General features: G+C 36.3%; 1 protein-coding gene across 2 annotated transcripts in view; it reads left to right on the forward strand.

Annotated features, from left to right (window-relative positions):
• Nucleotides 1-18,331, forward strand: part of lama2 (laminin, alpha 2) — a 558,082-nt gene that overhangs the window by 161,463 nt on the left and 378,288 nt on the right. For both annotated transcript variants that reach the window (XM_062033747.1, XM_062033746.1), the window contains 2 exons: nt 12,789-12,840; nt 14,514-14,704. In XM_062033747.1, the coding sequence (XP_061889731.1) occupies nt 12,789-12,840; nt 14,514-14,704 (243 nt within the window). The remainder of the gene's footprint in view (nt 1-12,788; nt 12,841-14,513; nt 14,705-18,331) is intronic.

Consider the following 18,331-nt stretch of genomic DNA (forward strand, 5'->3'; position numbering starts at 1 on the left):
TTGTACTTAGACCTATATGTCAGCTTGAACATTAATAACTGTAATTTGACCTTGTATGATTCAACCAGCTAATGCTTTTAAAGTTACAGGTACTTTCTGGGAGAAAAAAACCCAAACATCAGTATTTGCAATCGTTATAAAATATTGTATACCACAAAACTCTCACTTAGTATTTTATTGTACTGTACATTGTTAGGTACTTGGGCTTTGATGATCAGGGATTACCCCTAATCTTGTGCCATATAGATGATATACTATATACATTTGGCCAATTATACAGCTTTTAATACAGTCGTGATATTGTGATAATGCATGTTGATGACAAAGTCTAATGCAAAACTGCTTCGAAATCACTAATCCTTGCCTCCATGGCGGAAAATAAACCTGTTTCTTGCAAGTAGCTTTATCACTGGAGGATGAGGAATGCCTCAACATGCTGCACTACACACTTTACCTTTACATTACTACCACAAAACACATTATGAAATATTTAACACTCTACTGCCATCTAGCAGGCAAAGTTTATAGTGCACCCTCCTCCCAGTACATCATGTTTCCTGTGTCGGGTAAACCGTGACGAACGGGGCTATATTAACCCCCTTCCTACAGTAAGAGGATGCAATAGGCCATTTAACCGATGGGTGGGCGGAATGATAACAATTGACAGTAATGATAGTATAGTATCATTATACTGTATGGTCATCACTACAGTAATTAGATGTATATTTTTAATATCGTAAAATACTTTTTTCCCCATCTTTTCATTGCTTACAAACTCAGGAAATAAGTTAATGCTTTTTTTTTCGTCATTTTGTTGTATTGAGTTTTTTATAAATTGGGTTCATCGATGTAAACAGGTGAGCGGATTGATACAAATCGACAATATTGATACCACGTATAGTATCACAATATGGGTGGTACTACAGTAATTATATATATTTTAATCAGAATAATGAAAATGATAATCATGATAATGAAAAATGGTACGGTACTTCTAATGAAATGTTTTCTAAACAGGTTACGGGTTAGAAAAGGTCCTTGCATGGATGGAGGTGGTCTAAAAACATATTGAAAAATATATATATATAAAAGAAAAAAACATTTTTTATAACATTTTTATTGAACTATTTTTAATACATTTTTGAAAAATTAAAATTTAGAATCAGGATAAATAAGAATCGCGATTCAGATGTGCATATTTTTTTTTGTGCTGCTCTGCTGATTACATACAAAAAGTCCAAATAATTACTTGATCGACTGCATGAAGAGATTTTGCACAAGAAAACTGTCTTATTAACTTCAAATGAACACAATTTAATGAAAACGTTTTGTTCAGTCAGGTATCCTCCAGCGTTAGACAGCAAAGAATGTGTGCAATCGAATAAAGTCTATTTAAAAGCTCAGGGCCAAATTGCACCCCAGCCATCTGAGTTGGCACATATACATTTTTATATGCCTTTAGTGTCTTTTGGCAGCCCGAAAGACGGACTTAAGGAGATTGGATTTCAAATGTTTTGTCTTTCTCTATGCCTACACACACGCACACACACACTCACACTCAGAAAGAACATTTCCCTCTTTAATCCGTTTTCATCCGGAGGCTTCTATCTCTCGCGGTCTCTCCTAATAATAAAAACAGCATTTTACTTCATTTTTCATGCACACTGTCATCCACGCTATCGCAGCATTCACGTTGTTTTAGTGTGTGCAAACTCCACTGATTCTCTGCTGTGCTTCCTCGCCTGTGCTAAGTTTGGCAGGAAGAGAACTTGGATGAGTCACACGATTAGAAGTGGGCCAAAAGCCTCTTTATTAGTCCAGTGAGATGTTAACACATTTCCACTTGAAGTGACAGTTTTTAAAGCTCCTGCACAACAGCTCTGTCGAGTGGCATACGCACCTGTCTGCTTCTGTCATCTTTTTTTTTTTTATATATCTCAAGTCCTGGAACGCTCTCTTCGTTTTTTTAGTTCAACGTCTCTCTTTTTTTTCCAATTTATCAAGCCAAAGGAATTGCAGCGTGTGTCCATCACTGGTATTTAAACAGCTGTTCCGCCAAACCTCACAGAGACAACATGAATTCCTCGGAGTCTGATTAATGGCAGACTACCCAGATACCCTGGACTCAAACCTTAAATGGTCGGATGGAGCTACAAAACAATCCCTTTAAGTGCTCATTTGGCTCAAATGCTTAAATAATCTGGCAAACGTGTATGTTTTGCTTCCATAATGCACATATAAGGACTATTATAAAATATTTGACAACTACATGACAATGGAGCCCTTGTCATTTCGAGCCATGAACAATTTCCTTGTTGCCAGCGGTGACTATTATATTCCCTGGATAGCATCAGTGGACAAAACAACAGATGATTTCATCTGGGAACCTTTTTTTCCCTGTTCTTGTTTGTCATAAAAGCCATCCAGATGTCTTATGTGTTTCGAACAGCAAAAGAGGGAATATGTCCAATATTTTTCACTCCCTGGAAGTTATGTTATTCTCATGTACGAACCCCTGGCAAAAATTATGGAATCACCAGACTTGGAAAAAGCGGATAACAGACATAACCAACGTTCCTTCTAAGGTGCGCGCCTGCGCAATTGCGCACCGCTCACACGTCCTCAGCGCACTGCAAATTAATGCCACGCAGGAAATCAAAAATCCCATCTGAACTTTAAACAAAATAAACACATTACAATTTGCAAAACTGTTTGTAACCACACCAAAAACATGAGTAAAAAAACGTGTATCTATAAAAACTGGTAATTTTCTGCCATACAAACCAGGCTTAAAGGACTACTGAAACCCACTACTACCGACCACGCAGTCTGATAGTTTATATATCAATGATGAAATCTTAACATTATAACACATGCCAATACGGCCGGGTTAACTTATAAAGTGACATTTTAAATTTGCCGCTAAACTTCCGGTTCGAAACGCCTCTGAGGATGACGTATGCGCGTGACGTAGACCGGCGAACACGGGTATGCCTTCCACATTGAAGCCAATACGAAAAAGCTCTGTTTTCATTTTATAATTCCACAGTATTCTGGACATCTGTGTTCGTGAATCTGTTGCAATCATGTTCATTGCATTATGGAGAAGGAAGCTGAGCAAGCAAAGAAGAAAGTTGTCGGTGCGAAATGGACGTATTTTTCGAACGTAGTCAGCAACAACAGTACACAGCCGGCGCTTCTTTGTTTACATTCCCGGAAGATGCAGTCAAGATGGAAGAACTCGGATAACAGAGACTCTAACCAGGAGGACTTTTGACTTCGATACACAGACGCCTGTAGAGAACTGGGACAACACACTCTTACCAGGATTACTTTGATTTGGATGACAAAGACGCAGACGTGCTACTGTGAGTATGCAGCTTTGGCTTCTAAACATTTGATCGCTTGACCGTATGTGCGCAACTTTTTTTTGCGTATGTACGTAACTTTTTAAAAATATATAAGCTTTATGAACCTTGGGTTAGGTGAACGGTCTTTTGGGCTGAGTGATTGTGTGTGTTGATCAGGTGTTTGAATTGTATTGGCGTGTTCTATGGAGCTAGGAGCTAGCAGAGGAGCTAGGAGCTAGCGTAACAAACACGCAGGTGTTTTTATGCAGGATTAATTTGTGGCATATTAAATATAAGCCTGGTTGTGTTGTGGCTAATAGAGTATATATATGTCTTGTGTTTATTTACTGTTGTAGTCATTCCCAGCTGAATATCAGGTCACCCCCGGCTCTCACAGCATCTTCCCTATCTGAATAGCTTCAACTCCCCACTAGTCCTTCACTTGCACTTTACTCATCCACAAATCTTTCATCCTCGCTCAAATTAATGGGGAAATTGTCGCTTTCTCGGTCCGAATCTCTCTCACTTCATGCGGCCATCATTGTAAACAATAGGGAACTTTGCGTATATGTTCAACTGACTACGTCACGCTACTTCCGGTAGGTGCAAGCCTTTTTTTATCAGATACCAAAAGTTTCAATCTTTATCGTCGTTGTTCTATACTAAATCCTTTCAGCAAAAATATGGCAATATCGCGAAATGATCAAGTATGACACATAGAATAGATCTGCTATCCCCGTTTAAATAAAAAAAATTCATTTCAGTAGGCCTTTAAACCAACGTTGTCATCCGTCGTTTCAACAGAAGCCGCTCGCTCTGTCTCACCTGCACCAACACACGCACTGATGGCACTTAGCCAGTGTTGCGTTTATGGCCACAAAAAAAGTCGGACAACCCCAACGCCACACAATGTGTAAATGCCAGGTTGTAATACTGACTCCACAATCAGATGTGTGCTTATTTTACTGCCATTTATTAAGAATGTTAATCTAGGGATATTATTCATGAAATATTGTCACTAAATTTCATAAATGCTAATAAAAAGATGTATTTTACAGACAGAAAGTTATAAGAACTAAATGTAATCTCTGAAAGGGGTAACATTTCTTTTAAAGGCAGCCAGACATACAATACTAGCACATAGGTCATGAAAAACATGTTTTTTTGTTATTGTCATTGTAAGGGGGCAAAATCACTTACCGTATTTCCTTGAATAGCCGCAGGGGCGTTAATTAATTTAAAACCTCCTGTCACACCTGCGTTTACCGGAAACCGGCGGGATGGCCGTGCATGCGGTAATTATTTTAAAACCTCTTCTCACTCCGGCGTTTACCAAAGGGAATCCATAAAATTTAGGCGTGCGCTTTGAGTGTGATGTAAGCATACCATCATGAAAAGCACATTTAATTAAAAAAAACGTTATTATGGTCTTACCTGTACTTATAAATGGAGTCCATTTGCAGCTCCTTCTGACCAAAAGCATCGATAACTTGTTTATAGAAGTCTTCCTTATTTTCTTTCTTCAGTTTTAAAAGTCTCTGTTTCGATGGAGATATTCCTTTAATTATTACCTCCTGCTTCGATTGAAAGTCCAGTTTAGAAAACTGTTTTATTTTAGATACCGGTATGTAATCCTCCATGTTAAAAGTTCAGGCAGAGGAAGAAAAAAAATCTCTTGCTGCGTGTGTTCACTTCTTCTGCAGTACCGGAAGTCGCAAGAAGGATCACTAGCGCGGCAGCGCCCTCTACCACCAGGAGGCGGGAGTCATTTAATGACTTATACAGTATTTCACACACGCAGCTACGGTATATTAATAAAACATAGCTGCTTACTGTTCTCTTTAGCATACTGTACCGGTATTCAATAGCTTGGACCTTAAATCCTACTGAAAAGCTCTTTATCTTTTTTCCTTTGTGCGATTGTAAACTACTGAAAGCAGCTTCCTCCATTTTGAAAATGAGGACAGATGCGTCACTCGTGACGTAACGAATTTGACCCGGTGGAAGTTGTAGCCATATGCTAAATATTTTGCGAAACGAGTTTGACCCGGCGAAAATTATAGACATGCGATAATAAAATTAATATTTTGCGAAACGAATTTGATCCAGCTTCAATAATAAACCGGCGATAAGGCCAAGCATGCGTTAATTATTTTGAGAAACGAGTTTGACCCGGCAGTAATTCTAGACGTGCGAATACTATATTCCCTGCGCCAATTCAAGGAAATACGGTATATCAGAAGATTATTTTAATAAAACATTTAAATTGTTATGATGTCAGGTTTGGGACAGGTTTGACGCTGGTGTGGCCACAGTGTGCTCGTCTGATGTTGCTCACATGTGCTCTACTGAATGCTCAGGGAGTTTGTGCGTTTGCTCACACACATGAAAAATTAGAGGGAACATTGGACATAACACAAAATTAGTCATTTCAAATGCTAACTTTGTGGCTTTAAAAGGGGAACTGCACTTTTTTGGGGGGAATTTTTGGAACACATGTTTTTCTTTTTTAATGCATTCTAAATCATAAATAAACGTTAGCAAAAGTCAGCTAACAATGGAGACAACAAGTGAGTTGCTCTATTCTGCTTATAAAGCGCTCTAAAAAAAACTTTCAAACACCTCCATTAACGTTTTATGTACGGTACATGCTTGTAAGTATACATGTAATGGAGTAGCAGGCACAAGTAATATTTACATATTTTGTTCATTTTAAGCATACTGCGGCGTATTAATTTCACAAGTGCATCACAACGTTCACTTTTTTCCTCAACTCATTCCAGACTTAATGAGGGACGACAATTACTTTGGTACAAATAATGCTTAATTTTATATTTTTGAGCGTCAATATATGGAGGATGATTTACAAATTTTAGAAGCTGTGGACTGAACAGACGCAGCTTTAGTGAAATACTTAGCATCATGTAGCAGTATGGCTAAGTGCTAAAACAAGAAACACAAACTATAAACATAATAAAACAATCACTTACTGTGCAATGTCTGCTCTCACTGGCATGCCGAATGATGGGTGTTCATATGTTCCTCTTTATATGAAGAATTAATCATAATACTAACACAGGTAAAAAAAATAAAAAAATTACAAAGTTGCTGCAAACTAATGTCTTTGTCTTTCTCGCCATTTCTGGGTCTAAGTTGAATGTCAAAGTTGATCAACCTCTGGTTTTATGACCACAACCTTCTGCTATCCAGTAGAGAGACATGATTTATAATCCAGAATTAGCTTTCACTTTAGTGGTGAAGCAGCCAGTAACCGGAGCAGCATGAGCTAGTTAGCTTTCTGTGATCAAGGCGCCGCTAACAATAGATTGTCTGCGTTAACGCTTATAATAACAATATCGCTAATATTCAGGTCACAAGATGTAAACGGAGTGTTGTTGGCGGTTTTTTTTAATTTATTTTTTTAGAGAGCTTTATAGAGAAACTCCCATTGAGTCCATTGTTGACGGACTTTGGTTAACGCTTATTTACAATTTAGAATGCATAGAAAAAGAATAGCATTTGTTATTGTCTTACATAGGAATTGTGAATGATAAGCAAACTTCCCAAAAAAGTGCAGTTCACCTTTAAGAAACACCGAAAGACACAAAGAAAATAAATTGTTGTTGTAATAGTGTTATTTTTAGATCAAACAGAGTGGTAAATATTATACAGAATCATGATAAACAAAAAACTGTAGAACACACTAGTACTTTGTTGCACCACCTTGCAGTCTCTGAAACGAGTGACAAACAGAACTCTTCATCAATCTTGCTCCAGCTTTCTCTGATTGCTGTTGTCATATTAGCTTTGCAGATTGGAGTCTTGTCACCCGCCATTTCCATTTCCACCACACATTTAGATCCGAAATATTTGCAGGCCATGACATTGTCTTGTGTCTTTCTTCAAGAAAGGTTTTTACGTTTTTTGCTCCATGATAAGGTGCATTATCCTCTTGAAAAATGATGTAATCGTGCCCAAACATCCTTTTAATTGATGGAATAAAAAACATGTCCAAAATGTCAACGTGAACGTACACTTGTGCATTTATTGAAGATGTAATGACAGCCATCTCCCCAGTGCCATTACATGACTTGCAGCCCCATATCATCATTTACTTTCTTCAGGCAGTCGTCTTTAAAAGTTGTTCTGTATTTAAAGGAGAACTGCACTTTAAAAAAAAAATGTGCCTATTCACAATCATTATGAGAGACAAGAAGAAAAAAATGTTTTTCTTTCTAACATATACAAGCAATTTAGCTAATGGGAGCAATAAATTCCACCTTTAAATCACTTGCCTTAACTGTTTGAGCTATATATAGCGGAACAAAAGTAACCGAATGAAGCCTCTTGTCAATCATCCACGGTCTTTGTGTCCGTGGATGGAGGCGGGAATGCTCATGTGCACACAATCAGTCCCCAGATGTATCCACTTTTTTCCTATCCCAGTTTGTACATTTCCTGAAAGTTTTGTTTAAATCCGCCCACAATGTTTTTAGGTATCATAGCGAAATAAAAGAAACTGAGTGAAACCTCTTGTTGATTGAGAGAAGTACAGGCTTGTAACGTAAATGCAAGTCAGTGCTTCTCAATTATTTCTGTTACGCACTCCCTTCGAGGAAGACACTCTCCGCCGCTAAATAGTATAATGTATCTATAAAATTGTTATACGTACACCTCTGCAGTATATTGTATCCTTATTAACATTTTAGAAAACAAAAAAGACAAAATAAATATAGATCCATTTACAACAAAGCATAACTTTAACAGTTTTTAGTATGTAACATAAATTTTTTTAAGTGCATCAATTAGTCTGAAAAAAAAAATAAAAAAATTATTTACACTACAAAACAGTTTGGACCGATTTGAACCATTTGTTACTGAAAAAATGTATTTAAATTATGTCAATAAATAGTAATACATTCAAATGATCAGCAACATTAAGGAGCATACTATACAACACTTTAACCTATAAAACAAAAATTAATGAAACACTTTGTGCTGATTTTTTATAATCAAAATGAGGAAGTCGGGATTGTTGTCTATGAGCACATTTTGTAGTACACAGCTTTTTGAAGCATGATACTGAAACAGCATGTTCCCCGTGCCAGCACCTCTATTTGAGAAGAACTGATATAAGGTAACATAAATAATCCCGATAAGGCTCAAAGTCTAATCGCTTGTTACTTATCACATTTTTTGCTTTTTCTGAAAGTTTATAAAAATCCACCAGTAACTTTTTTTTACTTGCAAACAAACAAGAATCGAAGGATACTTGGTTACTTGGTTTTCTTTTTCTGTCACTTTCAAAAAGACTGTAAGAGGGTTCACTCTTGGCGTAGGTCTCAGCACTTGGGCAAAATAGTTTTACAGCAAAATAAATAAACCGAGTAAACCGTCTTGTCAGTCAGCCACTGTCTTTTTCTCTGTGGGTGGAGGCGGGGTCGCGAGCATACAGACACACAGAAGTTCAGCCTTGTAACGTAACTGACAGATATGATCATACCTCAAACTATAACTAAAATAAGCACAAATTGGCATACACACATAGTTGATGTACATGTACAAACCCCGTTTCCATATGAGTTGGGAAGATTTGTTAGATGTAAAAATATAAACGGAATACAATGATTTGCAAATCATTTTCAACCCATATTCAGTTGAATATGCTACAAAGACAACATATTTGATGTTCAAACTGATAAACTTTTTTTTTTTGCAAATCATTAACTTTAGAATTTGATGACAGCAACACGTGACAAAGGAGTCGGAAAAGGTGGCAATAAATACTGATAAAGTTGAGGAATGCTCATCAAACACTTATTTGGAACATCCCACAGGTGAACAGGCAAATTGGGAACAGGTGGGTGCCATGATTGGGTATAAAAGTAGATTCCATGAAATGCTCAGTCATTCACAAACAAGGATGGGGCGAGGGTCACCACTTTGTCAACAAATGCGTGAGCAAATTGTTGAACACTTTAAGAAAAGCCCTTCTCAACCAGCTATTGCAAGGAATTTAAGGATTTCACCATCTACGGTCCGTAATATCATCAAAGGGTTCAGAGAATCTGGAGAAATCACTGCACGTAAGCAGCTAAGCCCATGACCTTCGATCCCTCAGGCTGTACTGCATCAACAAGCGACATCAGTGTGTAAAGGATATCACCACGTGGGCTCAGGAACACTTTAGAAACCTACTGTCAGTAACTACAGTTGGTCGCTACATCTGTAAGTGCAAGTTAAAACTCTACTATGCAAGGCGAAAACCGTTTATCAACAACACCCAGAAACGCCTGAGCTCATCTAAGATGGACTGATACAAAGTGGAAAAGTGCTCTGTGGTCTGACGAGTCCACATTTGAAATTGTTTTTAGAAACTGTGGACGTCGTGTCCTCCGGACCAAAGAGGAAAAGAACCATCCGGATTGTTATAGGCGCAAGGTGTAAAAGCCAGCATCTGTGATGGTATGGGGGTGTATTAGTGCCCAAGACATGGGTAACTTACACATCTGTGAAGGCGCCATTAATGCTGAAAGGTACATACAGGTTTTGGAGCAACATATGTTGCCATCCAAGCAACGTTACCATGGACGCCCCTGCTTATTTCAGCAAGACAATGCCAAGCCACGTGTTACATCAACGTGGCTTCATAGTAAAAGAGTGCGGGTACTAGACTGGCCTGCCTGTAGTCCAGACCGTCTCCCATTGAAAATGTGTGGCGCATTATGAAGCCTAAAATACCACAACGGAGACCCCCGGACTGTTGAACAACTTAAGCTGTACATCAAGCAAGAATGGGAAAGAATTCCACCTGAGAAGCTTAAAAAATGTGTCTCCTCAGTTCCCAAACGTTTACTGAGTGTTGTTAAAAGGAAAGGCCATGTAACACAGTGGTGAACATGCCCTTTCCCAACTACTTTGGCACGTGTTGCAGCCATGAAATTCTAAGTTAATTATTATTTGCCAAAAAAAAAAAAAGTTTATGAGTTTGAACATCAAATATGTTGTCTTTGTAGTACATTCAATTGAATATGGGTTGAAAAGGATTTGCAAATCATTGTATTCCGTTTATATTTACCTTTAACACAACGGGGTTTGTATGATGTAAGGTACAGAGAGTTGTTGGTTAATCTTAGAGAATCATTTTTTTGAAACTTAGCCTGTACATAAAAGCTTATTCATACACCTGATACCCTGCCTTTGTTGTGAATACAGGTAAAAGTGTTCTTTGTAAAGAGGGCTATCAGGTTCCTCTGAAAGGTACTCACCACACACAGTAGCTGTTGTGATGGCTGCAATGTGACACTGCTTACCACATCATACGGGGAGAGAATTGTTTACAGTAGTGTGCGTACGAGACTACTTATGCTTTTGAAAACATGAAATTACTGAAAACAATCAAAGGTATTTTGATTTATATAGTCTTTTTTTTTTAACTTTCAACACTTGTTGCGTCATTCAACTGGACAATTGGACTTGTGTATTTAGCTTAGGGTTGAATAGGAAAGATCAAACCTCGAACCTTCCACTTTAATTTCATCCAAGCAAAGCATTCCTTTAAAGCTGACCCTATTATTTTATACCAACCCTTCAATTTTTAACACATCTCTCTTCTATCTGCAACTGACCCACCACTAATGGCCATCTGACGATATATGTTATACAATTTTTGGGAATTTTGCCTGTGATTCACAATCCCTATATGAGCACAGAACACACGCCTTTCTGTTTTCTGTACGTCCTAAATAGGGAAAAACTGCTTGCAAGAGGCTGTTAACAGTACAAATAAAAGGGATTTACCTTTTTTTTATGCTTTTAAAGCCCTCTAAAAAACATCCAAAAACGTTTTATATATCTGCAAGTAGATGGATACTAGAGGTGTTGAAAAAAATGGATTTTTAAATGAATCACGATTCGAACTTGTATCGATTCTTAATCATTTAAAAAAAAATCTAAAATTGATTTTAAAAATAAATTATACATATGTGTTTTTGTGTGTATATCTGTGTGTGTATGTATGTATGTACAGTTTATATGTATGTCTATATGTGTGTGTATATATATGTATACATTTGTATGTGTGTATATATATATACCGGTGTGTGTGTGTGTGTATATATATATATAAATATATATACAGTATGCATTTATGTATGTATATATATATATTTTATTTTTATTTTAATTTTTTTTTAATCTGTCCTGTCCAACCACTCAGGCAAATCATATGTAGATGCCCATATCTACTGTGCATATTTAATTTAGAAAAGAGAAGTGTTGGATACTTCTCTTTTTGCCTTATTTGTATTTGACTTTATTAAATGTTTGGGTAGAATTTTATTTTAAAAACTGTGTTCTTTTAAGTAATATATACATTTATCAGAGCCATTATCGATGTTATGGAAGAATGTAGTTAATCATAGAACTGGCACCCGAAATAAAAATGTTGATTTTTAATCGATTCTGAATCGAATCGTCTGGTGTCCAAACATTTGCAGCCCCAATAGATCCTTTATTCATCTCCAAAGAGAAATGTACATTTCCAGCAGCTTGTAAGGATAGAAACACACAAGGGAATGTAAGGTTGTTGTTTTTTTTAATTTAAATGAAATAAAACAAGTACTAAAAATTGCATATTACACTTAATGTACCCATGCAGAGAGATATTGTGAACAACCAAAAACCCAAAACGAAAATGTTTGCATGTAATGTAGTAACTGTCACATTCATGATAACGTAACATTTATAGTGTTTTGGTCATTTTAAGCGTTACCAGAAGTTTTTTCCTGGGCGCATTGATTTCACAGAGACCATAGCAAAGAACGCTACATCCGTCAACAACAACACACAAAGCGATGCGGGTTTATATCAGGGAATGTTGTAGTAAAGTTGTGATTAAGAACAATATAAATACAATTGGATTTGATAAAGCGTGTTCTGTGTTTGCTACAACTAATCATGGCAGACTTTGTGAGTGATGGCGAAAACAACTACTTTGGGAATAGTTATGATCCAAAACCTTCTCTTTTTGAGCCTGAATATACAAAGGATGAGCTATGCAAAGCAGATTTAGCTAAAAGTAGTTCCTCTGTGTTAGTTCTTACAACAACAATGTCGCTATTGCTTGGTTAATATGCAGGTCATGGCATGTAAATAAAGCATTGATGTTTTATTTAGAGAGCTTTATAGGCGGAATGGATGGCTCCCCATTACCTGCATTGTTGGATGCCACTTTCTAGCAGTTTTTCACACTTTAAAACACACAACTAAGAGAAAAACGATGTTATTATCTCACATAGGGATTGTGAATGTTGGGGAAAATTGAAAATAAGTGCAGTTTTCCTCTAAGTGCGATATAGTAATCACCATACATATTTAAACACAAAATGTTTCTTTTTCAGTGTCATTTTCACTCATTTATCTTCTTTATTTTGGCAGGTTTTCCAGATAGCCTATGTGATCATTAAGGCCGCCAACTCGCCTCGCCCGGGTAAGCGTCCTGCTACATCATTACTATTTAAACAGCCTTGCACGCTTCGCATGTTCCCCTTAGAGCTTTGATTATGACATGACACATGGACCACATGTACAGTATTAGATTCTGTGCAATGTATGAGAGTCACAGTCATTTTAGTCAATCCTGCAGCTTTACATAAAACTACATACATTATTAGTGAGAAACGTTGCAAGTTGACAAATGCTGTTTGCTGGGCTACCAGTAGAGCAAGACCTGAGAGATGTCTCTTTTGAAGTGTATCAATTTGCCTGAAATTAAAAATAAATATCCTTATTTAAACTATGAACATTTTTGACCGACTCGAATCATTTGACACTGAAAAATTAAATAAATGCAATAAACAGTAATACATTCAAATTAATCAGAAACATTAACTCACGAGCACAATATATAAAACACTTTAACCTACAAAACAAAAATGAGTAAAATTTGTGCTGATTTTTATTTTTATATTTTTAAATCAAAATGAAGTCTTCAGGAATAATGGCTACAATGAACAAGTTTTGTTGTGCACATCTTTTAAAGTGAGGTTTTAAGCCCCACTATTTGAGAAGAACTGAGTTAAAGCAACAATTTGTAACCATATGTGAGATCTTGAAGTCACACATTCGGGAATCAATTTAAGGCAACACTGGCTTGAAAAAAGGGTATTAGTCTTTTTAACAATCCCATGGCAACATAGCTGTATAAGCACCTCAATTGGTGGACCAGTCAGGACACTACATTATAGGGGTGTCAAAAATAATTGATTTCCGAATTAATCGCGATACTTATTTGTAACGATTCTTAATTGAGTAAAAAAAAAAAAAAAATACATTTTTATTTTATTTACTCAATTATTTTATTTGTTTTTACCAAAATCTGTCCTTTCCAGCCACTTTAGTAAATGTTTCGGTACAATGTTATCAAACAAAACCAGTTTTCTTTTAAGTAATATAGAAATGTATCAGAGCTGCATTTGTATGCACGCACAACACTTAAATCCTTTAGCATATCAGTTGTGGAATAAAATTATGGAATGGATTTAGCAAATAAATTAAACAAAGAACTAATATGATTCAGTTTAAGAGACTGTGCAAACTACAAGATTATTTACATATTTAATATTTGTTTACTTATGGTTTATTTATTTATTCACTGTTCTGTTATGAACAGAGAGCAAAGAAATGGGATAAAACTGCTATGATATGGAATGGGGTAGCATTAATTACGCTCTGCTTTTTCCTACTCCTTTTCGGACATGCTGTAATGAAACAACTGGAAATATGTGATGCATTACATTGTAATTGTATTGTATGCATGTTCGAAATAAACTAAACTGAACTGTTTATTTGTATGGAGGAATGTAGTTAATCATAGAACTGGCACCCAATGTTATTTAAAAAAGTATTGATTTTGAATTGAGAATCGATTCTGAATCGTATCGTCACCTTTAAGATTATCATCGATTCGAATCGTGTGTTGCCCAAAGATTCACAGCCCAACTACACTACTATTGTTTTTTACTTATTTGCACCATTTTCTCCAGAAACACGTTACCCCACAATGATGGCAATCACATGTATTTTTAAACTTTGGGACATTTTCCATTCCTAATTTCCAACTTATTTACACTCCTTTACAAGAAAAAATATTTACGTGTGCAGGTAACTGGATCTTGGAGCGTTCAATAGACGGGACGACCTTTGAACCCTGGCAGTACTACGCCATGACAGACACGGAGTGCCTAACCCGCTTCAACATCAACCCAAACAGAGGACCTCCATCGTACACGAGGGATGACGAAGTGATCTGCACATCCTTCTATTCCAAGATCCAACCCCTGGAGAATGGAGAGGTAAAAGATGGTGTGCAAGTATGACGGACATGGTTCAGAATAAGTTTTACTCAACGATTATTCAGGCTGTAGAAATATATACTATATAAGCCGCGCCCACTAAATTTTAGAAGAAGAAAAAAACAGTTTCCCATATTTAACCGCAGATATATACATTGTGAATTAATTATTTACACAGAAAGATTCTGTAAATGTTTATTTACATACCTTAATTGTTTCCAAACAGTGTCTGTAACACGGCAGTAAAACGTCTGATCAAACAAAACAGAAGTCATCGTCAAGGACCCACTAGATGCGGAAGCTTGCCCTCTAATCAGCTAAACAGACTCAATACCTCCACTGTGACGTTTTGGTGAATTTACTGAGTAATTTGTGAAACTGAAACAATACAAAAAGAATGCTGTTGCAGGTTAATAAACTCATAAACGTGTTAGCATATTAGCTAATGCTAATGACGCCAGAGTCAGTACATTATGACAGCATGTAAAAATATGCATGAAAGCACTCCTACAGACATCACACATGGGACGGTTTAGTAAGTAAGTATTGTTTGTTATACTGTAAAACTTGCAAACGTTGCTCAGAGTGATGAATGAAGAATCCGAACGATTAGGAACGCAAATCTAAATTTATTAAATTTATTTATTTATTTATTTTTTAAATTAATCAATCCAATAAAACAATACACAGCAATACCATAACAATGCAATCCAATTCCAAAACCAAACCCGACCCAGCAACACTCAGAACTGCAATAAACAGAGCAATTGAGAGGAGACACAAACACGACACAGAACAAACCAAAAGTAGTGAAACAAAAATGAATATTATCAACAACAGAAACAATATTAGTTACAATTTCAACATAGCAGTGATTAAAAATCCCTCATTGACATTATCATTAGACATTTATAAAAAATAAAAATAAAATAATAGTGTCACAGTGGCTTACACTTGCATCGCATCTCATAAGCTTGACAACACACTGTGTCCAATATTTTCACAAAGATAAAATAAGTCATATTTTTTGTTCATTTAATAGTTAAAACAAATTTACATTATTGCAATCAGTTGATAAAACATTGTCCTTTACAATTATAAAAGCTTTTTACAAAAATCTACTACTCTGCTTGCATGACAGCAGACTGGGGTAGATCCTGCTGAAATCCTATGTATTGAATGAATAGAGAATCCTTTTGAATCTTGGCAAAAATCTTAGCCACATGATTATCAAATGTAATAGGAAAATTAATTCATATATGAATTAATTTTCCTGACCAAACTGGCTTCATGGAAGGTCGACAATCTTCAGACAATACAAGGAAATTGTTTGTTATTTACTATGCCAGAAGTCTCCCTTATCCCACAGCAGTATATACTGTTGATGCAGAGAAGGCATTCGACCGAATAAACTGGTCATTTATGTTTTGCACATTACGTAAATTTGGATTTGGAGATAATTTTATACAATGCATTAAGATGCTTTATACAAGGCCCATGGCATCAGTCAAAACCAATAATCATATTTTAGAACCTTTTTCGTTAAAAAGAGGAGTAAAACAGGGATGTCCTGCATCTGGATTATTTAATTTGGATATTGAACCCTTAGCTGCAAAAATAAGAAGTGAAAATAATATTCATGGTATAAAAATTGGCTTTCAGTATAATAAGCTATCGATGTATTGTGACGACATAATTCTCTACCTGTCACATGTTAACTCCTCTCTTCACTATATCAATAATGTCATCACTGAATATGGCTGTTTATCAGGGTATAAAGTCAATTGGGACAAATGTGAAATATTACCACTTAATAAACACTGCAAGAAATCACAAGTTCAGAACTCCAAAATTAAATGGAAAGAGGCAGAAATCATATATCTAGGACTACACATTACACCAAACCTTTATACAAGCAGAGATCTAAATCTTAAACATTTAAAAAATAAGATAGAATCCAAAATGGAACGCTGGTCACGTCTCCAAATATCACTTTGGGATCGGGTGAACATAGTAAAATTGAGTATACTGCCAGCAGTTAATTATATACTGAAAATGATGCCTGTCCTAATTAATAAAAGTTGGTTTAAGAAAATACATACAATGATATCACATTTTATATAGTGTGGAAAGAAGGCCAGTTGTTCATACTTAAGGTTGTCTTGTACACAAGATAAAGGAGGACTACAATTACCAAACTTCTTACATTATTATATCCAGTGTTGGGACTAAAGCGTTACTTTGTAACACGTTACTGTAACGCCGTTAGTTTCGGCGGTAACTAGTAATCTAACGCGTTATTTTTTATATTCAGTAACTCAGTTACCGTTACTACATGATGCGTTACTGCGTTATTTTACGTTATTTTTTATGTAGTATCGGCTAGAAACTGAAGATCTGAGTGTGTTTTGTGGCAGCGCTGCGGTGGAAAAGAAAGGCGTACGTGCTTTGTGTGGGTGGGGGCGGGGGGGGGGACTCCCATACCGTAGTTGAGGAGCGCAGGGGAGACGTTCCTTCGGGACTAACAACCTTCACTTTACCCGGAAGTGGTCTTTACAGCTGAGGGTGAATGACGAGGCCGGCGGTTTGTTGCAACTTTGTGACTTTATTGGTTGCAGCCATCCAGCAAGCTAGAGAGAGCACCTGCAAGCACTCACTGTTGCCGCTCCCTCACTTTTCTCGCCCACCCACTCACTGACGTCCCTCACCCACATGCTGTCATATTTTAAAGGGCCACACACACACACATACGCTACTATCATAACAACTAACAAGACATCAAGGCGAAGCCAAGAGTCGATTTTTTTAACAAGGAGAAATTCTCAATACTTTTCTTTTGTCGAGCACAAAGAAAATAACATTTTAGTTAAATGTAAGTTGTGTCTTGGATCAAAGATCCTATCTACTTAAAGTTAAAGTTAAAGTGCCATTATGTTGCAGCTATTTAAAATAGTTTTGTCAATTTTTTCTGGCCAGAAACAAATTGGCCTTTGAAACATATCTTTGTCTTTGTCTTTGTGTGTTGTATGTAGACCACATTGTTTGTGTATTGTATGTAGACCACATTGTTTGTGTGTTGTATGTAGACCACATTGCTTAGCAGAGTTCAGTTATGCAAATGCATGTCAATAAGTTGATCAACACATTGTATTATTCTCCAGTGCAATAACAGTACTGACATGAAGGCTAAAGGGCATTAATGGGAGCTTTTAAAAAAGAAAAGAAAAAAAGAAGTAACTAAATAGTTACTTTTCAAAGTAACGCATTACTTTTTGGTGTAAGTAACTGAGTTAGTAACTGAGTTACTTTTGAAATGAAGTAACTAGTAACTATAACTCATTACTGGTTTTCAGTAACTAACCCAACACTGATTATATCTCCTTCGGTTGTGAACAAGCAAGCCACTTATTTCATTCTTCTGCAGATAAGGACTGGATCAACATAGAAAAAAATATGTTAATGAATTTGGACATTGATGTGGGGAGTTTATATTATATTAAAAAATACCTAATGAATTGAGGCAGAGCCCAATAGAAGCCACCTTTAACATTCTAAAACTGTGTCAGAAAATACTAGGAATCAAGTCAATGACATCTGTAAATCAACAGCTTTGGTACAACCCTAATA

The sequence above is a fragment of the Entelurus aequoreus genome, linkage group LG23, assembly GCF_033978785.1.
Source record: "Entelurus aequoreus isolate RoL-2023_Sb linkage group LG23, RoL_Eaeq_v1.1, whole genome shotgun sequence".
Classification (NCBI taxonomy): Eukaryota; Metazoa; Chordata; class Actinopteri; order Syngnathiformes; family Syngnathidae; genus Entelurus; species Entelurus aequoreus.